General features: G+C 41.9%; 1 protein-coding gene across 1 annotated transcript in view; it reads right to left on the bottom strand.

Annotated features, from left to right (window-relative positions):
- grxcr1a (glutaredoxin and cysteine rich domain containing 1 a) overlaps positions 1-24,727 on the bottom strand; it is an 88,282-nt gene that overhangs the window by 42,633 nt on the left and 20,922 nt on the right. The window contains exon 2 of the mRNA XM_059651366.1: positions 17,569-17,808. Within this exon, the coding sequence (XP_059507349.1) occupies positions 17,569-17,808 (240 nt within the window). The remainder of the gene's footprint in view (positions 1-17,568; positions 17,809-24,727) is intronic.

Raw genomic sequence — 24,727 nt, 5'->3', positions numbered from 1 at the left:
TTCAGAACTATTACCTTCAGCAACAAGTCAGTTTCTCTGAACAAGGAGATACTGTAACTGCTCACAGCCAACAGACACAATGAAAGGTCATCAGTGGTGGAAACATAAAAAGGAACAAGCAGGAAAACAAAATGATAAAGGCATAAATCTACAGTGCTCAATAATTTATTGTTGAAATTTTAGTCATGATTGTGCTGACATCATGAGGTAGTTTCAGGATTGTGATGAAGACCCTTGATTATTCAAATCTTTGAAACACAATGTACAAAACCTTACAATTTGCTGTATGGAATGTTTTGGTTAGATCAATGAATGATTATCATGCCCTCCTGAGTTGATTACACTAATTAAAATTCAGCTCTCATAATGCTCTGACTTAAGGAACAGCCAAAAGCATTCAGGTACAGAAGTACAAAGCTTTACTGGGGTATTCTAATGGGGAGTGTGCTACATCATCCTGATCATTATGAGTTCCTAATTGATTGGACCTGTAGTTCCCAACCTATTCAATATCAAGGCACATAGGCTACATAACTGAGTGGATTTCCTGTTTCCTGAGCATGCACAGTGATGAATGTCAGCAGATTCTGCGTCAATAATAGACAGGAAGGCTCCAGAGAAGATCAGAGACATGGAAGCAAAAACTTCATCGCACACTTCCCACCCTGTCACAGCAACTGGTTAAAAACCTCTGGATGAGACAAATGAAAATTTACCTACTATAAAAGCAGCACAGGGGCTGCATGAGCTGACACAATGGCTCATTGGTTACCACTGCTAGCTCCCAGTGCTATTAATCTGGTTTCAATTCTAGCCTCAGGCAATTGTCTGTGTGGAGTTTATACTTTCTCCCCTTATCTGTGTGGGTTTCCTCCCACAGCCTATAGTTTGGTTATGCTAAATTGCCCCAGTGTCCAAGGGTGCCTGGATCAGATATGGGGGATGTGCAGATACAGGGAAAGGGTTCGAGGGATGCTCTTCAGAAGGGCAGCATGGGCTTTAGGGCTGAATAGCCTGTTCCAACATTGTGGGGATTCTATGAATTCCCCAAACAAAAATAAGTTTCTTTGTTTCAGTTTCTTAGCACTGAATTAGCTATTACTACACTCATGTGGAACATTATAAGGTGCAGAAATGTTTCAGGGAGAAAAATTCAAACAATTTTGAAATTATTAGACTGCAGAAATTTGGGAAAGGGGTGCATCATTTGTTTCTCTGAATTGAGGACTCTTTTTAACCAAAATTTGATGACAGTGGAGTGTACCTGAAGTCTTCTTCCAGATGGCCGTGCAGAAAAGTTAAGGTGAAGGAATATTGCTTTGCTGCAAAATCTTCCTGTTACAGACGTGTACAAAGTGACATTTTTTTAACTAGTCTGTCCTTCACTGGGCTCTTGTGGGAGCAGCTTTCAGTGGAGAATCACATAGTATTGATTCCAGTAAATGAAGATCTCATCAAAAAAATCACTAACCAGCTCTCATTCAATGTAAAAATCAACGTCACAACTTCAGTCAAATGGATCAAGGGGCCATATAGTGTCCCCAAAGATCTGTGGGAAAGGGTTCATCTTATTTAGTCATGCAAAGACAATGGCAAAAACTCTTAATGCTGACTAGGTATCATCCACCATCCAATGTCCTACTGTACAAAGAGAGAGAGACGTTCAGGTAACAGGCAACTGAGAGGGAAATATCAGTAAAATAGACAAATGAGACATCATGGTCCAACTTGTGCATTTCAGAATGGAGGTCCAGGATGTCAAGTAAGGTCATTTCCAATTATTACTGTTTTTTTTTCATTCTTTCAAACCTCTGAGGACTTCTTAACTGCTCATGGGAAAAAACTTTAAGAAAACTAATATCTGAAGTTCAAGTACAAAATTTTAACTACAATTACAACAAAGTTGTTAGATTAAAGTCCTGTCTCCCATCTTAATTACTCTCAGTCATGGCTCTAGCCTCATTATATCCAGTTAGACAAAGCTTAGTGGACAGTACACATGCCTCAGAGATTGTGGATTCAGGTTGCGCTCAGAGATTTGAGCAAGACTGACTCTACGATGCAGTATTGAGGAACTACCACACTGCCAGTTTCAAAATCTCCCCTTCCCCAACTGCATCCCTAGACCAGCCCAGTTCGTCCCCTCCCCCCACTGCACCACACAACCAGCCCAGCTCTTCCCCCCCCCCCCCACCCACTGCATCCCAAAACCAGCCCGGCCTGTCTCTGCCTCCCTGGCCGGTTCTTCCTCTCACCCATCCCTTCCTCCCACCTCAAGCCTCACCCCCATCTACCTACTAACCTCATCCCACCTCCTTGACCTGTCCGTCTTCCCTGGACTGACCTATCCCCTCCCTACCTCCCCACCTATACTCTCTCCACCTATCTTCTTTACTCTCCATCTTCGGTCCACCTCCCCCTCTCTCCCTATTTATTCCAGTTCCCTCTCCCCATTCCCCTCTCTGATGAAGGGTCTAGGCCCGAAACGTCAGCTTTTGTGCTCCTGAGATGCTGCTTGGCCTGCTGTGTTCATCCAGCCTCACATTTTATTATCTTGGAATTCTCCAGCATCTGCAGTTCCCATTATCTCTTTAACACTGCCAGAAGTGCTGTTTTTTGGATGAAATATGAAACCAAAATGCATCTGCTCCCTCAGGTGGACACAGTTTACCATTGTGACTATATTTCAAAAGTTTTTTTGCGGGTAAAGTACTTCAGGGCATCTTGTGATTGTGAAATGTACAATGAAAGTTTTTTGTTTCATTCTTCTCATTGGAATCCCTCCTACAATCATTGCTCCATACATCATTCCTACTCCTTCCCTTTCCACCACATACTCAGTGCCTCCTTCAGTATAACTCTAGCACATTTTGCAGAACATACTCACAAATTACAGATTTAATTCTGGGAGATTTAATTTATTTGCATTTGCCACATTATAAGTTTTGCTTTCCAGATTCTGCAAGATATTAATTTGCACTGAAGAGCTGTGAGACAAAAATAGAAGAAACTGCCAACCAGAGTGGTGACAGAACTTTAGCAAGTGTGAAAATTAAGGGTAGAAAAGAGTAGCAAAATGTTAAGTAATTAAAATTAAGAGTCCTGAGTGACAGGGATGCTTGTCTTCATTAGCCGCGGCGTAGGATATAGAAGCTTGTAAGTATTGGTAAAACTTTTTAAAACCGTTAGTTAGGCCACAGATGGAATATTGTGTGCAGCTCCGGTTGCCACACTATTGGAATGATGTGATTGCACTGGACAGGGTGCAGAAGATGTTACCTGGGGTGCAAAGCCTCAGTTATGAGGCCAGCCCAAACTATAGCATAAATGCTATCTCCTCCACACTTTACTTCAGCTCTGATGAAGCGTCATCTAGACGCAAAACGTTAGCTTGCTGTCTCTCCATAGATGCTGTCTGACACTCTGTATTCTCCAGCGTTAGTTATTAATAAACTGTATGAGTGAGATTGTTATCCCTGGTGCAGAGAAGGCCAAGGTAAATATCTGTTTGAAGTATTCAAAATTATGAGAGGCAAAATTATGAGGACAGATTGTGAGAATGTCTTTCCTGTGGAAAATGTTTCTAAGGCTGGAGGACATAAGTTTAATATGAGGAGTAAGTAGTTTGGAGAAAATCTGAGAAAACATTGATTCAACCAGAGGATGGAAAAAATATGGAGTGGGCTGCCTGAGAGGATGGAGGATGCAGATAGTCTCGCAGCATTTAAAAGCATCTGGATGAGCACTTAAAATGTTGAGGCATAGTAAGCTATAGACCAGGTGCAGGTAATTGGAAATAGTGTAGCTTGGTGTCTGTTGGTCGATATAGGCATGGTGGGCCATAGGGCCTGTTTGTATGATATATGACTCTCTGACTCAGTGACTACCGAGGGTTGCCTCCAAAGGTGGGATGAACTGTGTCCTATTGATCAGCCAACACCATGTCAGGTTGGGCAAACCCTGGTCAGTGGTACCAACCTGCTAACGGCTTCCATTTTCCTGCACAATGAACAGCTGGAAAGTAAATGCCTAACTTACAAAAAGATAAGCATTCCAGCTTGGCAGCTTGGCAGCTGCAATTATTGTGTTACTGAGCATTTCACACAAAATTACCAATCAGACATCAACAATTGGTAATAAAAGCCAATCTGAAGAAGGATTCTGACCCAAAACATCAGCTTTCCTGCCCCTCTGATGCTGTCTGGCCTGCTGTGTTTATCCAACTCTACACTGTGTTATTTCAGGCTCCAGCATCAACACTTCAGTGGCAGTAAAATTTGAATATTTTGAGATGTCAATAGATAGTTCTTGCTTGATGCGAGACAGACAGGCAGAGATAATGTCAGAGATAATGGGAACTGCAGATGCTGGAGATTCCAAGATAATAAAATGTGAGGCTGGATGAACACAGCAGGCCAAGCAGCATCTCAGGAGCACAAAAGCTGACGTTTCGGGCCTAGACCCTTCATCAGAGAGGGGGACGGGGGGAGGGAACTGGAATAAATAGGGAGAGAGGGGGAGGCGGACCGAAGATGGAGAGTAAAGAAGATAGGTGGAGAGAGTGTAGGTGGGGAGGTATGGAGGGGATAGGTCAGTCCAGGGAAGACGGACAGGTCAAGGAGGTGGGATGAGGTTAGTAGGTAGCTGGGGGTGAGGCTTGGGGTGGGAGGAAGGGATGGGTGAGAGGAAGAACCGGTTAGGGAGGCAGAGACAGGTTGGACTGGTTTTGGGATGCAGTGGATTTGGGGGAAGAGCTGGGCTGGTTGTGTGGTGCAGTGGGGGGAGGGGATGAACTGGGCTGGTTTAGGGATGCAGTGGGGGAAGGGGAGATTTTGAAACTGGTGAAGTCCACATTGATACCATATGGCTGCAGGGTTCCCAGGCGGAATATGAGTTGCTGTTCCTGCAACCTTCGGGTGGCATCATTGTGGCAGTGCAGGAGGCCCATGATGGACATGTCATCTAGAGAATGGGAGGGGGAGTGGAAATGGTTTGCGACTGGGAGGTGCAGTTGTTTGTTGCGAACTGAGCGGAGGTGTTCTGCAAAGCGGTCCCCAAGCCTCCGCTTGGTTTCCCCAATGTAGAGGAAGCCGCACCGGGTACAGTGGATGCAGTATACCACATTGGCAGATGTGCAGGTGAACCTCTGCTTAATGTGGAATGTCATCTTGGGGCCTGGGATGGGGGTGAGGGAGGAGGTGTGGGGACAAGTGTAGCATTTCCTGCGGTTGCAGGGGAAGGTGCCGGGTGTGGTGGGGTTGGAGGGCTCCCCAGAGGAGCTCGAACAGTTCATCCACTTCAGGAACACCTTCCACCCCAACCTTCAGTTCACCTGGGCCATCTCCAGCACATCCCTCACCTTCCTGGACCTCTCAGTCTCCATCTCAAGCAACCAGCTTGTAACTGATGTCCATTTCAAGCCCACCGACTCCCACAGCTACCTAGAATACACCTCCTCCCACCCACCCTCCTGCAAAAATTCCATCCCCTATTCCCAATTCCTCCGCCTCCGCCGCATCTGCTCCCACGATAAGACATTCCACTCCCGCACATCCCAGATGTCCAAGTTCTTTAAGGACCGCAACTTTCCCCCCACGGTGATCGAGAATGCCCTTGACCGCGTCTCCCGCATTTCCCGCGACACATCCCTCACACCCCGCCTCCGCCACAACCGCCCCAAGAGGATCCCCCTCGTTCTCACACACCACCCTACCAACCTCCGGATACAACGCATTATCCTCCGACACTTCCGCCATTTACAATCCGACCCCACCACCCAAGACATTTTTCCATCCCCTCCCCTGTCTGCTTTCCGGAGAGACCACTCTCTCCGTGACTCCCTTGTTCGCTCCACACTGCCCTCCAACCCCACCACACCCGGCACCTTCCCCTGCAACCGCAGGAAATGCTACACTTGTCCCCACACCTCCTCCCTCACCCCCATCCCAGGCCCCAAGATGACATTCCACATTAAGCAGAGGTTCACCTGCACATCTGCCAATGTGGTATACTGCATCCACTGTACCCGGTGCGGCTTCCTCTACATTGGGGAAACCAAGCGGAGGCTTGGGGGCCGCTTTGCAGAACACCTCCGCTCAGTTCGCAACAAACAACTGCACCTCCCAGTCGCAAACCATTTCCACTCCCCCTCCCATTCTCTTGATGACATGTCCATCATGGGCCTCCTGCACTGCCACAATGATGCCACCCGAAGGTTGCAGGAACAGCAACTCATATTCCGCCTGGGAATCCTGCAGCCATATGGTATCAATGTGGACTTCACCAGTTTCAAAATCTCCCCTTCCCCTACTGCATCCCTAAACCAGCCCAGTTCATCCCCTCCCCCCACTGCACCACACAACCAGCCCAGCTCTTCCCCCCCACCCACTGCATCCCAAAACCAATCCAACCTGTCTCTGCCTCCCTAACCGGTTCTTCCTCTCACCCATCCCTTCCTCCCACCCCAAGCCGCACCCCCAGCTACCTACTAACCTCATCCCACCTCCTTGACCTGTCCGTCTTCCCTGGACTGACCTATCCCCTCCCTACCTCCCCACCTACACTCTCTCCACCTATCTTCTTTACTCTCCATCTTCGGTCCGCCTCCCCCTCTCTCCCTATTTATTCCAGTTCCCTCCCCCCGTCCCCCTCTCTGATGAAGGGTCTAGGCCCGAAACGTCAGCTTTTGTGCTCCTGAGATGCTGCTTGGCCTGCTGTGTTCATCCAGCCTCACATTTTATTATCCAGGCAGAGATAATGTTTTCCAGTTGTAGCTTACAATTTAATTTTCCCATGTCTGCACACTGCCATTTGGCAACATTGGTTAGGGTTTGTTTGTTATGTCCTATGTCTGCTCATTATTTATCCAAGCTGAATACTCGACAGAGAACCTTCCATCTCAATTTATCATTTTAGGAAGATTTGCATCAATGAGGAGATATAAATCTGAGGTTCAATACCTGCCAATACTGTTAATTTTGCCTCTAACTGATTCATGTTTATGAATGTCTTCTATGAGCTTGACTCAGTGTAGTCAGGAGATCACAGTAGCAAATTTAGGCCTTATGTTTCCATTTTAGAAACAATTTTAATATATGAAAGTTCTCCTGTATTGGAATCAGATAATGGGAGTTGAGTAATGATAGTTGTTTTTACTATGAGGATAATAGTATGCACAATAGCATTGACTGACCATAATATCAGAATATCATATATTGATATCAGTAATGCTTCTCTATGGAGGAACAGATTAGCCGTCAAAGGCTCTATGCCTTAGGCTAACTAAGAATTCTATTGTAATAAAGCAAAGAACTATGGATGCCGAAGATCTGGACAACAGAAATTGGTGAAGAAGGGTCACTGGACTCAAAATATTAAATCTGTTTCTCTCTCCACAGATGCTGTCAAATCTTCTGAGTTTATCCAACATTTTCAGTTTGTATTTTGTACAAATTCTAATGATATGGCAGGAGTATAAAAGACCATGTAGACATGTTGTAAACTTCGGACTCATCAATGGATTGATGTAGCCAATTTAGTCACCAGCAGCATCAGCACTTCCCTCTGCCTTATCAGCTGTTGAAGGGCTTGTCAACAACTTGCACTTGACTTGCACTTATGCAAGAACATTCAATGCCATAGTCACAGACAAGGGTCACTTTTATGGACAGAATCTTCCTAGGCCCTGAATGATGTGGGTAGAAAATTTGGGAAAATCAGGTAAGATGTTGAGCATGGACTTGTACAAAGACCACAGTTGATTTTCCAACAAAGTCCTGGTCATTGAGATGAGATTCTTGCTATTAAAAGATTAGAGGCCTAATAATGGAGATAATTGCTCATTATCACCTTCATTATCCAACAATTAATATGGGCTTTCCCACTCTCCCATCCACAGAACAGAAACAAGACTCCGAGAACTCATGACACAAAGTCAGAGTGCTTCCTTGCTCCTCTGAACCTCCAACATGAATGCCATTCTGCAACATTAATACATAAAGTACAATTTCTGAAGAAGGATCTAGGCCTGAAACATTAGCTTTCCTGCCCCTCTGATGTTGCTTGCCCTGCTGTGTTCATCCAGCTCTACACCTTGTTATCTCTAAAGTGTAATTTGGCTGGTTAGCACACAAAACAATACTTTTCACTGTATCTCAGTACATGTGACAATAATAAATCAACTCAAACACTTCAGGGCATGTTTCATGGGCAGCTGTCATGGATGTTGTCATCTAGCATTGATGATTAGCTGCATCATCATAGCATTTCTCTGGCCTACTCACAGTGTGCTTCCACATTTTGATGTTGTACCTTTCATTGCAATAAAATAAAGCAAAGATAAAAGAAATAACTTCAGATGCTGGAGGTCTGAAACGAAGGAAAAAATTTCTGGAGAGACTCAGAAGTTTAGCCGCATCTGTGGAGATAAAGCAGAGTTAATGTTTTGAATCCGGTGACTCTTCACCAGCACCTTACATTGCAATGTTGCTGTAAGGTTATTTTGCATCCAGGGACAGGTATCCAGCTCATGAACTGGACCAGGGAAAATCTCAGGGGCTGCCCATTTGTTCTTGTAGTGTCCACTCACTTTGCACCTAAACTTGTTCTCACAGCATCCCTGCCTTCTTTTGTCTTTTTGAGCTTTGACCCCTCAGCTAGAGCTTAAAAGCCTGTGGTACTTCTGTCCTGCCTTGCTGCGAAGTGTAGACAGAGAAGCCTGTCTAAGTGTAGCACCAATTCTATTTATCTGCCAACTCCAGGTCTTTCTGTCATTGAAGCAAAAAGCTAAAGCCAGAAACTTCTTCATTCACAAGATAAACCCAATGGTCAAGATGCTGCAAGATTCGAAAGTAGCCAGAGTAGTTGTGGAGAGGACAGGCAGGCACAGGATAGATATGCACTGATCAAGTACTTTTTTTATGTTGAAAACTACTTGGTGGAAGTACTGAGGGACAAGGGCACAGTATGTACTCTGGATGGGTGATATCAATGTCAATCACCAAGAGTTGCTCAGTAGTACCAATGCTGGCCAATCTGGTCAAGTCCTAAAGAGCATTGCTGCCAGACTCAGTTTGCAAGGTGTAGTGAGTCACCCATCAAAAAGGAAATACATACTTTACTTGATTCTCACCAAATACCAACAACAAATCTATCTTCTCTTTTATTCATTCTTGGGATGTGGGCATCACTGGGTGGGCTAATGTTTAATGACCATCCCTGGTTGCCCTGCAGAAGGTGGCAGTGAACGGCCTTCTTGAACTGCTGCAGTCCCCACACCATAGTGTATAGTGTGCTGTTGGGGAGGGAATTCGAGGTTTCTAACCCAGCAACACTGAATGAATAGAGATAACAAAGTGTGAAGCTGGGTGAACACAGCAGACCAAGCAGCATCTCAGGAGCACAAAAGCTAACGTTTCGGGCCTAGGCCCTTCTGAAGGGTCCAGGCCCAAAATGTCAGCTTTTGTGCTCCTGAGATGCTGCTTGGCCTGCTGTGTTCATCCAGCTTCACACTTTGTTATCTTGGATTCTGCAGCATCTGCAGTTCCTATTATCTCTGAACACTGAATGAATAGTGTTATATTTCCAAGTCAAGATGGTGAGTGGCTTGGAATATATAGGTTATGGAGTTGTCATTTGTCTGCTGTCCCAGACCAGCTAGATGGCAGTGGCCATGGGTTAGAAGTTGCTGTCTAAGGTCCCTTGGTAAATTTCTGCCACCTTCTAGATGGCACACATTGCTGGTATTGAACATCAGTGACGGAGGGAGTGGATGTTTATTGATGCAGTGCCAATCAAATGGGAAGCTTTGTCCTGGATGATGTCAAGTTCCTTAATGTTGTTGGAACTGCATGTGGGGAGTATTTCATCACACTCCTGACTTGCACCTTGTTGATTGTGAACAGGCTTTAGGAGTCAGAAGATGAGTTACTTGCTGTAGTATTCCTAGCCTCTGACCTGCTCTTGTAGCCACTGTATTTATACAGATAGTCCAGTTCAGTTTCTGGTTAATGGTAGACTCCCTGCATGTTGATCGTGTGTGATTCAGTGATGGTGATGTCATTGAACATCAAGGGGTGATAGCTAGATTTGCTTATTGTTGAACATGTTTGTTCCCTTGTACTTGTGTGATACAAATATAACTTACTACTTGTCAGCCAAAATTGAGAACTTTTCCAGGTTTTGCTACATTTATACATGGACTGCTTCAAGATCTGTGGAGTTGTGAGCAGGACTGAGCATTGTGCAATCATTGTTAGACATTTCCACTTCAAAAGAAAATTGGAGTAAAGATCATTGATGAAGCAGTTGAAGATAGTTGGGCCGAGGACACTATGCACTATCAACATCCTGGAACCAATTGATCAAAAACTGATCTGAACTAGCCATTTGAATACTTTGACCGCAAAAGCAGCTCAAAAGTTAGGAATTCTGCAGCAAGTAATGCTTCTCCTGACTCCCAAAGCCTCCTCACCATCTAGAAAGCACAAATGAGAAATGTAATACCATACTTTCTGCTTCCTTGAATGGGTGTAGCTCAACCAACACAAAGCTTGAAACCACTTAAACAAAGCATACCATTTGATTGGCACCCCATCCGCTGTTTCAACACTCGTTCCCTTCACCACTAAAGCATAGTGGCAGCAGTAAGTAATCTCTCCAAGATGCACTGCAAGTAATACACCCATCTCCATTGATAGAATCTTTCAAACACACAATATCTCCCACCTAGAAGGACAAAAGCAACAGATCCTGTGTTGGATCTATATAACCATTCCTTAACTGTTCCTTGTCAAACTCCTAGAACCCCCATCCTAATTGCACAGTTGATGTGCCTACATCACAAGGACTGCAGATGTTCGGGAAGGGAGATGGCCTCTGCCTTCTTCAGGATAGGTAGAGGAGGGCAATAAATTCTGACGTATTCATGGATGCCTATATCCTATGGATGAACTTTTTTTAGAAATCTAAGCTGGTCTTGAATATGGTAATCTATGTGTTATGTCTGGTTGGATCAAGAGGCCGTATGCTCCTTGGATGATCAAAGTTGCCCGTATAAAATTTAGCACATTGTGAAGTACTTCTCAAAGAAGAGAATTGATACCCTGGAGAGTTGGACACTGCTATGAGCTGTACTCTAAAGAGACAGACAGCCTGATGCGCCTTTCCAGGCTCTTACAATTGTTGAAAATGTATTTGTTTCCTTAAAAAGAAAATTGATTCCTTAGCAAACGGCAAGGCGAGTAAGTGTAGAATTCCAACTGAACTGCTGAAACTCAAATGTCCCTTCTATATAACAGCTTCATGATTCCACTTTTCTCTTTTGGACGACAAGATCCACTCCACAAGTTACCTATAACAAAAATATCATGTCACACAAAAATAAAGGTAACTGAAGCAACATCTATGCAGGTATCTAATCCTCAGAATCATGACCTTTGCTGAAGAGAATCACAGAGTTGTTAAGCACACATAGAGGCCATTTGACCCATTGCATCTGTACTGCTTCTCTGAGCAACAATTTATCTAGTGCCATTTCCCCACCTTTTCCCAACAACTCTGCACATTGTTCATTTTGAGGTAATAACCCAGTTCTCATTGGAATGTCTCAGTGAGCACACCTCCATCTCAAATCTCAGTGAATATACCTACTGTCAGCAGGCTTCAGCACAGGTCACATGACCTGCTTCAGGTAAATTTAAAGTTACAGTCTCCAAACATCATCTTATAAACGTCTTAACTATAACATTTGAGCCTGTGATAGTTTAACTTATTTTACAATTCAGTCCCATTTAGTTCAGGCAAAACCTGTAAAATCCAATGTTCAATTGTATTGACTGATTTTCTTAAAGACAATTGAATTCGTCATTTTTGAAAGCTCGGCAGGTTTCCACTCACCTTCCATATGAGAGGAGTCAGGCACCGCGACGTCTAATAGCCAACCTAACCTCACAGCTCCCTATATCACTGCAGCACCAGAGGACTAACTGTGTGATCTATCACCATAAAATTCATCTCTATGTTTTTTAATTGTTTATTTGACATGCTAGAGAGCCATGGATGGCCTCATACTTCCCCATATTGAACGTAATCTGCAACTTTTCTGTTCCCACACACTTTTATTTCTCTCATAATTTCTTGTGACAAACATTATCAATTGCCTTTTGAAAGCCAGTTAGACGACATCCAAAAACAGTTCAACTTGTTCATGATCGTCTCAAACAATTTAATCAGATGTGTTAAACTTGACCTATCTTTCACAAATCCACACTTCCATTGTACAGTGAATCGTTCAAGAGCTCATCTGTTCCTTCACTGTTCGTTTCGAGTAATTATCCCATAACTGACATTTGACTGTCAGGTTTGTCATTTTTGCCCTTTCACTTCTTTTTAAATGGCATGAGTGAATGTTACAATTTTTCAAGAAGCTATATATAATTCAAAAAGAATTGAGCACAATTTCAAAAGGTAGAATATATTACAAAATGTGAGTGAAAATAAAATCGCCGGTGATGAATTTGCAGCAGTACTGTTGTGAAGTTGACGGCCCATTAGTTCTGGATTCCCTATGATTCTGCAGATGAGGATATGCTACAGCACCTTTGCATTCAGGCTGCAGGAAAGAATAGATTTAACAAAGCAGTTCTCCCAACATATTTCACATAATAGCAATATCTACTGGGAATACAAAGGTGGAACGTCCAAGTTGAATTGTTTTATGTTCATTTTTTGAGTCATAAAATTGTCAATGTTTATATAATTTGGCACATTCTGCACCAACTCTCCTTAACAGGAATTCAGCTATATTAATTCCACATCCTTTCCCAAATCCCTGGAAAACTCTTTCTTCATGTTTTGTTTCCCAATTCCCTTTTACAAATAAATATTTGACAGAAAGCAATATGTTCTATAAGACAGCTATCTAAAACAGTTAACTCACATCAAGAGGTAAACTCCACCAATCAGAATATAAAGAAATGATCCTATAGGAGCTAAAGAGTTCAAAGACTAGGATTGCAGTGTTGCTGTACCAATTGTTCTAATGTTAAGTCAATTTGTCTTATGGCAATATACATGCTCTTTAGGTGATTCTGATGTCTCACAAATCATGCATTACTGATGTAATGAAACTATCTATCACATAATTTGTAATGAATCTACACTGCTTTGAAGATTGTGCCTATCTCTGCTCAAGTTTTTGCCTGGACAACCTTCCCTACTTGGCTTCAGTAACTAACAATGATAAGGAGGACTGGTGACAATCAATCCATCTAAGGCATGTCAGATGTCCTGGATAACACTGGCAGACACTGTCCTGGCATTTAGTGTTGGCCACTGTTATCATTTACCGCTATGCAGATTTCGGCCACACCCTTCTGACCTGAAGAAATAATCAGTTTTACAAATGCCATAGGCAACTGAGGGAAGAAAGAAGAAATCATTTCAGTCAGATAACAGTGAGAACATAATGAAATAATTGAGAAAACTTCCAAAGACCACACAGAGTCTTATCGAAGCTACAAGACGAAAATCCAAATCACAAACCTGAGATACAATGGTTAATATCAGGCACCCAAAGTGAATTGTGTCCCTGAGAACATGTGTTTAAGTTCTTACATTTGAAGGAGAATTCCAGACTGTGAAGTTAAGTAGACATTGTCACATTTATAACATTGTTGAAAAATCATTGGACAATTCTGGGGGGAAATATTGATAAAAGGACACACTTAAAGGAAATCATTAAAGTGACTGCAAATTTGATTAATTGAAGTGAGAAAATACAAGACAAATGAAGAGTTTATTGAAAATAATTTGTGGTTTGAGAAAAGAACTTATTACACAACAGAAACTTTGCTTAAGGATGTGATAACAGTACTGTGGGTATTTTTAAAATTTAAAATAGTGGCATGAATATAATGGAAATAAGCAGAAATGGTGTGTCTTCCCTATATTGATAAAAAATGATGCAAAACAATTATGAAGGAGGAAACATAATATAAATGCAGTCAATCATCCACCTTGGGAGCAAGATAAAGTAATGTATTTCTTCATTTTAAAGCATTTTGATCATTTTTAAATGAATTACAGTTTTAGCACAAGTAGGAGGATAATTATAAAACATTTAGATGATTTTCAACTTTAAGTGTCAGAAATGAAAGGAAGTTTCTAAAAAAGAAAGCAGGTGGAAGTTAGAAATCTTTAATAAAAATACAAAGCTTCTCAATGAGAATGTGTTACTAACAATTAATCTTCATTATCCAGTAATTAAAGCAAATATTATTTTCAGACTTGCTGAAGAAAATAATATTTAAGACCATTAAAGTGATTGTACAATTTAAACACTGAATGGCAAAACCAATATTATTTACAAAGCAAAATTAAAATTCCTGTAGAACATTCCTGCTCCTCTGATGCTGCTTGGCCTGCTTTGTTCATCCAGCTCTACAGCTTGTATATCTCAGATTCTCCAACTCCTGCATTTCCTACTATCTCTTAAAATTCCTGTATTAGCTTTCAAGTAAGTAATTTAAATCAGTGAAGTAAAAGTAATTAAATATAATGATAATGAAGAAAGATATGACGTATCCAGGCAGACATAAAATCACAAATTCTCCATACGTGGAATCAAACTGGACGATCAGGATGGTACAATTCATGCAGTTCCGATTTGCTTCAGGACTACAGAAGAAGCTAAGAGATAAACCAAAGAACAATTGATTTACTCTGGGGCATATTGTGTTTTGAATGAAAGACTATAAGAGAAGAGGAAAAATGAGGGAGGATAGGGCGATCACTTTGCTGGAGATGTACGATAGACATCACCATGATCAGGAAAAGCAGAAACACACATGTGTAGGCACTCAGAGAAGTATGGACATAATTGGGCAAAAGTAGCAGGGGATTTCAACTTCCCTAATATCAACTGTGAAAGACTTAGAGGAGGCAGAATTCCTAGAATGTATCCAGGGGGAGTTTAAGCCAACAAGTAGTATTTCCTGGAAAAGCACAGCAGGTCACACAACATCAGAGGAGCAAGTTTCACCTCGAAACTTTGATTTTCCTGCTCTTCTGATGCTGTCTGACCTGCTGTACCTTTCCAGCCTCATACCTATAAACTCTGGCTTCCAGCATCTAGAGTCCTTATTGTCTCCAAGTGGAAAGCCAAGCAAGTCAGTGCGTCAGTGAGGGAACATTTCAAATAGGGATAGCGTCCAAAATTCAGTAATATTTAAGGTAATTATGGATATGGACAAAAATAGATTGGAAGTAAAACTTCTGAACTGAGGATAGGCTGATTTTAATAAGAAAGTATAGGATCTCTCCAAAGTGAACTAGGAGTAGCTACTTGCTGGAAAATCCACATCTCAACTATGGCACACATCTAAATGGTTAATAGTGAATATACAGTGCCAACACATTCCTGTAAAAGTAATGAGTCAGACCAATAAGTTCAGAGAACCCTGGACATAAAGGGATGTTCAGAGTTGGACAATAAATAAAATGAACCTAAGGTAGATGCCAAAGGCGCAAGCAACAGATGCTTCAGATGCATAAAAGAAGTGTAATGTTATTTAAGAATGAAATTAGGAGAGCGAAGAAAGACATGAAAAAACACTGGCTGGTAACATAATGTAAAATCTGTAGGCATTTTATGATGATATTAAAGCCAACAGAATGACCAGGGAAAGAGTATGTCCCATTAGGGAGCAAACAGGAAATCTCTTTGCACAAACAGAATATGTGATTAGAATTTTAAACTACGTGTGTATAAAGGGAAGGATGAAATCAGGTAGGAGTTTGTAATATACTTGAACAAATCAACATTGAGAGGCAGGAGGTATTTGCAATTTTAGCAGACTTGAAAGTGGTAAATCCCTAGGACAAAATGAAATGTAACCAGGCTGACATAGGAGGCAAAAAAGGAGATTACAGGTCAGCATTGTTTTCTAAAACCACTGTTGCTCCCATAAAGTCTTTAGTCTTAACATCAAATGATGGAAGTTGAATTTTGATCATCCATTTTTACTACAATCGTAACAAAAGCATTGATGAAATTCCAGAAGGGGATGTAAAATATACTGACATTGATTCTATGCTCAACCAATGAGAACTGATATTTTCTTGGGCTTGTTTTCCAAGTGGTGGACAGTTCTGGTTTTAGCTGACACTTTGTTTTTAATAGGGTCCCCACCCAGATGCCAAGCTTCATTCCTTGTTTGCCAAAGAATGCTGTAGAGGAGACTGTAGCTCTAGAACAGGTAAACTTCCTGCTTCTCTGGATATAAAAAGTAGGTGGGGTGAGAGGGGGAAGATGTAACATGATTTGGAGTGTAATCTCAGGAGACTGGAGAGAGACAAGGCCCGGAGGTAGGGTTTGGTAGGAGAAGTGGATAGTCACAAATCAGTGATTATGGTGGAAAATACAGGGCTCAGTGAATGAGGTGGGAATTGGAGAGTGGAGTGTACCAAAATATTTACAACAATTTGGTCCATTGTGAGTGTGCTAGCTCATAGCTAGTGAAAAAACAATGCAAATAGCACTATTTCTTTTTCTCCCTGAAATATTTCTTCACTATGTTATTTAAAGGATTCAATACATTTTGCTTCAATCACTTATTCCTGCAAGGTATCCAAAAAACAGTTACGTGAATAAATTTCTCCTAACCTCCTTATCAATGCTAACTTTAATTTGGCCCAACAGACAAATGAGCAAGAGGCTGTTGTGGTGCAATGGTAGTGTCCCTACCCTGGGCTAGAAGGCCTGGACTCAAGCCTAACCTGCCCCAGAGATGTGTAATAAGATGCCTAAACAGCTTGATTAATATTCCCTCCAAGAAACAATGAGGATTTGCCTGGCACAGTGGCAGTGTTCCTGCCCCTGCATCTGGGAACCTGGGTTCAAGTCCCATCTGTTCAAAGGTTTGTAATAATATCTCTGAACAGGTAAATCTGCAAATAAACAAATCATACATAAATATATCATGTAATATTTACAAAATGAGATGAGTATTGATTAGGAGATATGCCAGTTCCTTTCCTTGCCCAATTCAACCAAAAACATTAACCATTTTTTGCCCAGGAACCAACACTCTGTCAATGCTGTGCCATTCCCTTAATGCTACGCACTGGCACAATTTTATCAAATTTATGTAAAACCCGTTATCCTAAACTTTCATGGCACTGCAGCTGTGGAAATAACACTGTCTAGATTGGAAGGTGGGGAGAAATTCAGGCTTGTGCTGAGTCTCTTTCTGAAAGGCACTCATATTGAGGATCTAAAATCAAGAAACATCATTTAAAAAAAGAATCAGTCCTTATTCGTTAATAATGACCACTGAAGATAAATTTCACATCCATTTGACCACTCACCGATCTCTCATTACTCAACTTTTACTGCATAACTTCATCTTGATAATTTGAGTAGGTAAATGTACTCATTAAGGATTAAATGTGTAATTGGATTCATTAGAATCCTGAAGAATATATTGTTCTTTTTCCTGTTTCCCCACAAATCAGGTGAAATGAAATAATAAACACATTTTGGCAACTGGCCAGAATTTCTCAACTTACCCCGAGATAATGACCATCGATGAACACCACAGGTAAGGAAGGTGATTCATTAGCCCTCTTGCAACGCTCTTCTAGCTCCTTTCCATAATCACTGTTCAAAGCAATATTTTTCTCTTCCAATTTTACTCTGTGATTTTGGAAAATTTTCCTCACTATCTCACAGCGGTCAAATGTTGTCCTCACAACACGAAGGCTAGTTGTGTAGATTACTATTCTTCCAAATTCTAGTGTTAGTGGTGGCTGCAACAAATAAAGAGAGGTCTCAAACACAGTCTTATCCTTAATATGTTACTAACTACACCCATATCCAGTTTAGGAGGAGGTTCTGACAGTTACAGTGTTAAGGTGCCTGTGTGTGTCACTTTAAAAAATTTGACTTCTATTTTTAATCCATAAACATTACATCTTGCAGGGACAGGGAATCTAATGGCTAAAAAGAAACAAGAAGTGCCAGTTTTGTGAGTAAATACCTCAGCAGCATTGCTTATGGATCAGGAGGAGCAGGAGTGTTTCATCCAGCCTCAACAAGCAAATTCATCCTCATGCACCTCACAATATCCCACCCACATCACCCAGTCATCCGCCACCCCCACCCAATCTCTGACTCACCCCAGGATCTCTGGCAGCCCTCACCCTATGCCTTACCCCTACTTTCGCCACTTGTATTCCCATCCAAAACATTACCCATTGGCCTGGCTTCCAGCCACAAAATTCTTGAGTCAACTTTCAGCATGACATTCGGGAAACAATAACTTTCAAGATTCGCATCTCAAATTCCCACTTCCCATCTGGATTTTCTTTACTGACCCCAAGTAAAAATGGAAGCCCACATGCGACACATCAATGCCGTGGAGATATTTCCTTTTGCTTTCAATCAAGTGGCCTTTCCCACAATGTTTAAAAGTTTATGGATCAATCTGTCAGGACAGTAATTCTTCCTTAGTTCCCTGTCAATACGAATGTCTTTAATTATCTCCTTCACTTCAGTTCAAATAGAAATGGAAGGTAAATAAATTCAAGTGGGCAGAAAATTAATTCCAAATGCTGTCTCTGATGAAGGGTCTAGGCCCGAAACGTCAGCTTTTGTGCTCCTGAGATGCTGCTGGGCCTGCTGTGTTCATCCAGCCTCACATTTTATTATCTTCCAAATGCTGTCTGTCTCCTTTCTATGTGTATCTCATGGCATGCTGCAGACACTCTACTTTAATAGTGGTACATCCTAGTAAGCATTTAGATTTTGTTTTTATTTCATAAAAGATACATGTCTAATATATTTAAAAAATAACGCAAGGATAAAGCTGGCATTTTAAAGCATTCTTCAGGCCATCAGAACTGTCTTAAAGCCAGTGAAGTATTTTTGAAATGTTGTCACTGTTGTGAGAAATAAAACAGTCAATTTGAGCCAAACAAACTCCTGTAATTGTCACTGTGATAATTACCAAATAATCTGGGCTGAAACTTACCAGAAATTGGCTACGTGTCACTTTCATCAAGTTTCACAGAAAGTTTCCCTCTCCAAGGCCTAACGGATTTTCTCACGCTAACATCCAAAGCTCACCTCATTAGCTAGAGAGCACAAGCCTGTGGTCTTGCTCTCTTCGTATTCTGCCCCTCACCATGCCAGAAATACTCACCACTGCTGGGACATCCCAGAATCCCCGGCACTGGCACTATGCTTGAAGACCAGAATGCATTCAGCCAAGTAATGCCAGTCTAGGGTTGGCCTTCACTATGCATTAAGTAGAAGAGCTAATACAAACCGGTGCTATCCAGGCTAAGGAAGTACACGGTCTCATATCAATCACTGCTTAGGAAGCAAGCCACACTGTTCACCTGTCCATGGGCTCATTGGATCTTGCAATAATCCTGTTTAAGCTCAGTGTTCCCTCGATGTGATGTTCAACACATCTGAGGGAGTACAGTACATGCGAATCAACAGGATGTTTCCTTGCCCCTGTTTGGCATGATGCCATGAGACTTCATGGTGTCCAGATTAAATGTTGAGGATTCCTTAGGAAACTAAATCCCAACTGTATACCACCATGCCACCACCTGTGATGGGCCTGTCCTGTGCGTTGTACAGGACCTATCCAGGGATATTAATGTTAGTGTCTGGAACAGTGTCTATAAAGTACAATTCTTTGAGAATGACTATGTCAGGCTGTAGCTTGACGAGCCTGTGAGATGGCTCTCCCAATGTTGATGCTAATCCTCAAAGGTTCATAAGGAGGACTGTGCAGTATAGACAGAGATGTTACTGCCATTGTCATTTTCGGTGCATAGACTAATATCAGGTGGTCCATCCTGCCTCATTCCTTTTCGTAAGGTTTCTTCTTGGAAGTTTTATGAAGCTGATTTACTTATTAGGCCATTTGAGAGGGCAGTTAAAAGACATCGACACTGGTGTGTCTGGAGTCATATAGATCAGACCAGGTGAAGGTAGCATGATGTACCGTGGTTCACAGATAATTGCACATTTATGGAATTCAAGGCTCTTCTATTGATTAACTCAGCTGTGCTACAATATAGCACTGTCAACGCAATGTGTATACGCCCTATCAGCTCCTGCATCTGGGTCTGGCCTGCTAAAGTTCCAAAATGTACTGCCCAGGCTGCTACGCTGATCTTATCATGGGATGAAAAGGTGAATCAGTGTGATCTGGTACTAATTGCAATGAATAATTGCCTTGAAAAAACTTGAGTGTGGATGATGGAGAGATCCCTCCCAGATCCCTGAAGGTCCTTGGAAGGAGCCAGTTAGATGAAAGCTTTGCACAGCTGACGCCTTGGCAATGATCGGGATAGGATGGCCACCAAAACCTTTGTGTTGCAGGTCCCACTCCAACAGTTGGGACAGTCTGTGGCAGTGTCCCAGGACATCCCCAGTCTTCAGCGACACTGCATCCCATCATTCGGAGGAAATGATATTGAAGATCATACGGTCTGTACCACCCCTGAGGCAACTGATCTTCACCTCTTCCTGTCACAGTTCAGCATTCGCTGGAGGTCGCATTGGCCTTGCTGGCACATTTTACTTTTCCATCTCTCCTGCATCACCATTGCACAGCACTGCAAGCCCTGCTGTGGCTGGATTCACTAGTCATGCTTCTGAAAAATCTGCCCTGGGGGCATGAGAATAGTAACAGGTCCTTAGTAACATGAGCAGTCAGCTTCCAAATCACTCATAAATGACAATTTAGCGCACTCCTCTGTACGGGGACATAGAGGTCTCTTCCTTAACATGGAACTTTGACAAAGGACTTTATTCCAATGAATGCCACACTAGCCAAGAGATAGCAGGAGATTGTAAGTGGCTATACAAACACTGAGACTTTGATTTACCAGCTCTACATCATCCAAAAAAAGCATCACTGCATTTAACAGCATGTCGGCAAATACTTACAATTCAAAGTGAGAAGGAATTGGTTCCATGCTCCTAGGTAGCCATTGTGATCTTGTTGTAGCTTTTTCATTTTTAAAGTTGCTATGATTATCTCTGATTCACAGAGACGAATATCGTCAGTCTGAAATGACTGGTGATGCTAACAAGGTTGCTGATGACCAGGATTTGTATCGTTACACATTAGAGACGCACAATGATATGATTACAGATTATTCCACCTGTAATGTGAAAGATCCTGATTCATTTGAAGGGACCTCCTATTGCTCCTGGGTGAAGCCCATGTCGTGGTACCGAAAGAAAACACTGACTCTGCCCACTCTAGGAGTGCGAACGACTATTTTCTATTCGCAGTTTGCAGTTTGAGTCAACTGAACATGTAGATCATGCATGTCACATTGGCTCAGCCTGTAATCAAAACCCACCCCAAAACTTTCATGTTCCTTTCCTCCCGGCATTCTCTGTCAAGCGACCAGTACTGAGCATCCACACATTCCCGTACACCTCTTTGTGACTTCATCTCCTAAAATTACCCACTGAACCTTCAAGTTTAGTCTTTCCTCACCATTGTGCTGCACATTCCAACTATCAAGGCACAGTGGTGTTGACAGTTATTAAGTTCCCTCAACCCACATTACCCTGTTTCCTCCTATGCACTTTCATCTCCCACCTTATGTGTCAATTTCCTCCCACCACTATTCATGTCCCATCAGTATTTCAGGCTGCTGCCTCCAATCCCTAGCACTAAATGCCCCAACCTCCTTAATGCCTTATCTCCCAAAAAGACCCCATTGACTTTCATTCAGATGACTCACAGGGTCACCAGCCATTGCCCACTGATTTGGATGAACAGCCCTGGCTAAGAATTGGCCAGACCCCTGACTGATCTGTGTGCAGCACCTGACTAACTTATCACAAACCCACTAGCTGTTTGCATTGAAGTTACAAGCCATAATCCATTCCCTGGGCTATGGCAATACCGCCAAGCAGCACGCTCACTGTTCCCAAACACCTGAACTGACATCAATATGCTGACACATACTTAAGGGCCACATTGACAGTGCACTCTACCTTGGAGTAACATATCCACCCTGTTGATTGTCCATGGCTGTATACCATAATTGCCTGGCTTCCTGTCTGCACAAATCAGAAAGGTGAGACTGTGAGCTTTCAAACTCTGGCTGAGGGAGAAACGTGCCAAAAGGCAAACTGGGGTAAGGTGAAGCAGGTATGCTGTAAGCACTGAATTAGACACAAAATGTATGTGTGTATGTGTGTATTCAGAGACAGAGTGAAGAATCCCGAGATGCAGCCTAGTCCAGCCCATGAACTGGGAAGTCCTGTCCCTGTGTGCAAAGAGCCCTTGTAGCAATATTGCAATGGAAGATGCCTTTGCACTCTGAAGTGTAGCATTGAAGTACAGAGCCATACTGTGCCGTGATGATATGATTAGCCTGGTATAAGTTGAATGCCATGGCCTGTGGATGGATTGTGCATGCAAATGCTACCCATGGAGCATGCGCTGAAATATTAGAGTCTAACCTCTCAAGCAGAGATCCAGGATAGCATTTGGCAAGCTGGAGTTGCCAGGTAACTGCTCTGGCTTTCATATTGGGATTTGACGGTGTCTAATTTCCACGCAGTAACGCAGAGAAGAAGAAACTGCATATCAGTGAGATAAGATTAGGCATGCTAATAGCCCTCTCACCACTCACTAGACTGAGAAACTCAATCTGTTTGCCCAAGACTTGATTGGAAAATGGGACCTTTGGTTCTTCGCATTGAGAAGCTCCTCGCTGATCATCTCAAGTGATTCTCTCAAATTTCTTTCTATGACCCACGTCATTCAAGGGCTGGGCAGATCCACCCTTTGTATTTTTACAATGATGACAAAGGAATGAATACTTGGCTGGGGCACCAGAATTAACTTCTTTTATTTCATAATGAGTGGACACTCAACAGATAATAAGCTGAACTTGACATTGCATTTTCAGCAACTTGTGATTTCAGTTTAAAGTGAAAGCAATTAACCTACAAACAATATACCATCATGAACTGTCAAATTTTACAATATTTGAGTGAAAATTACCTTCGACAATAAAGCACACAGTGGAAGAATTTTTTATTTGTTTTATGACTACTTTAATCAATGTTCCATCTTAATTTATAATTATCATCTTGCTTTAATAATTTGCTCTTTTTTTCAGAGACATACTAAGTGCTTTCTTATATGATCTTATCAGTGTAAATTATTTCTTATATAAAATTATGTAGCTTTATTCAAAGAACTGTGGAAGCTCAACCATTGAATATATTAAAGACAGAAATCAAAGGGTTTTTTTTACTTTATTCTTCCACGTGATGTGAGCATCACCAGCATGGCCAAAATGTGATACCAATCGCGATTTGCATTGAGTAGCTTTAGAACCATTTCAGAGGACAATTAAGAGTCAACCACATTACTTTCGCTCTGGAATCACATGTAGGACAGATTAGGTAATGATAATAGATTTTGTTCCCTAAAGGCCATCAGTGCACCAGATGCGATTTTACTCCCAACAGTTGATTCTGGTTTCATGGTCACTATTAGTGAGACTAGAATTTTAAGACGAGGTTTATTATTTGAGTTCAATTTTTATCAGCTTGTAGGCCTGGGCTGAATTACCAGCCTGATATGTTTATTATTACACTGATATCTCCCCTCAAGATGTTAAATATATCAAGAAATGTGAAGATACTGTGGAAAAATAGCATTGAGTTAGAAGGACAGATATGCTCCAGTTGATTGATACAGCAAGCTCAAGGGGCTGAATAGCCTACTCCTGCTTTTATTTCCTACTTTCGTCTGAAACACCTCATTGTTCACTTTATTGAATATCATTAAGGATTTTTTTCTCCCACTTTACAAGTATTTTTACATCTTCCTGTGTTCTGGTGCGAGATTTCACTTTATTATATACCCAATTTAATATTATTTGTAAATATTGATGCTGTGGGTTAACAATTCATTGGATTACAAATGATTCCAAGCATTGCTGCAAGAAACATGTTTCTTCTCCATGGCAATATACTGTTGGCTATTACCTGCTCATCTCATATGAACCTTCAATCATATAAATGAGGAAGCACATGCTGGTAATGGCCAGTGACATTGTTCTGGGAGAACTGATATACTTTGTACAGTACCAATTTGAAGTGGTGCTTAGTGATTTAATTTTCTATGTATAAAACCACTGCCTCAGTGATTAGCACTGCTGCCTCACAGCACTAGGAACCTGCGTTCGATTCCACCCTCAAGCGACTGTCGGTGTAGAGTTTGCACATCCTTCCCCTGACTGCATGAGCTTCCTCCAGGTTCTCCGGTATCCTCCCCCAGTCCAAAGATGTGCAGGCTAGATGGATTGGCCATACTAAATTGTCTGTAGTGTTCGGGGATGTATAGGTTAGTTGAGTTATAGGGAGATAATCTGAGGGTCGGTGTGGATTTGTTTGACCAAAGGGCCTGTTTCCATACTGTAGAGATTCTATGATCTATGATCTAAATGGTGCTAAGATGGATCACTGGAGGCATCACTTCCACTTTCTGTCAGTCTGACAAGTTTTCCCTTAATTCATATTTTTGGTTTACTCTTTTGTAGCTACCTTTTGATGCTACTGTTACCTGGCCCTCAAGCCCTCCCTTTGTTATAGGTTATTTCAACTGCAATTCTTCAAAAATATCTTCAAAGTTCACATTTTTGAAATCCACAAATTTGCTAC

The sequence above is a fragment of the Stegostoma tigrinum genome, chromosome 1 (assembly GCF_030684315.1).
Source record: "Stegostoma tigrinum isolate sSteTig4 chromosome 1, sSteTig4.hap1, whole genome shotgun sequence".
Classification (NCBI taxonomy): domain Eukaryota; kingdom Metazoa; phylum Chordata; class Chondrichthyes; order Orectolobiformes; family Stegostomatidae; genus Stegostoma; species Stegostoma tigrinum.
This window is presented reverse-complemented; position numbering and strand designations above follow the sequence as displayed.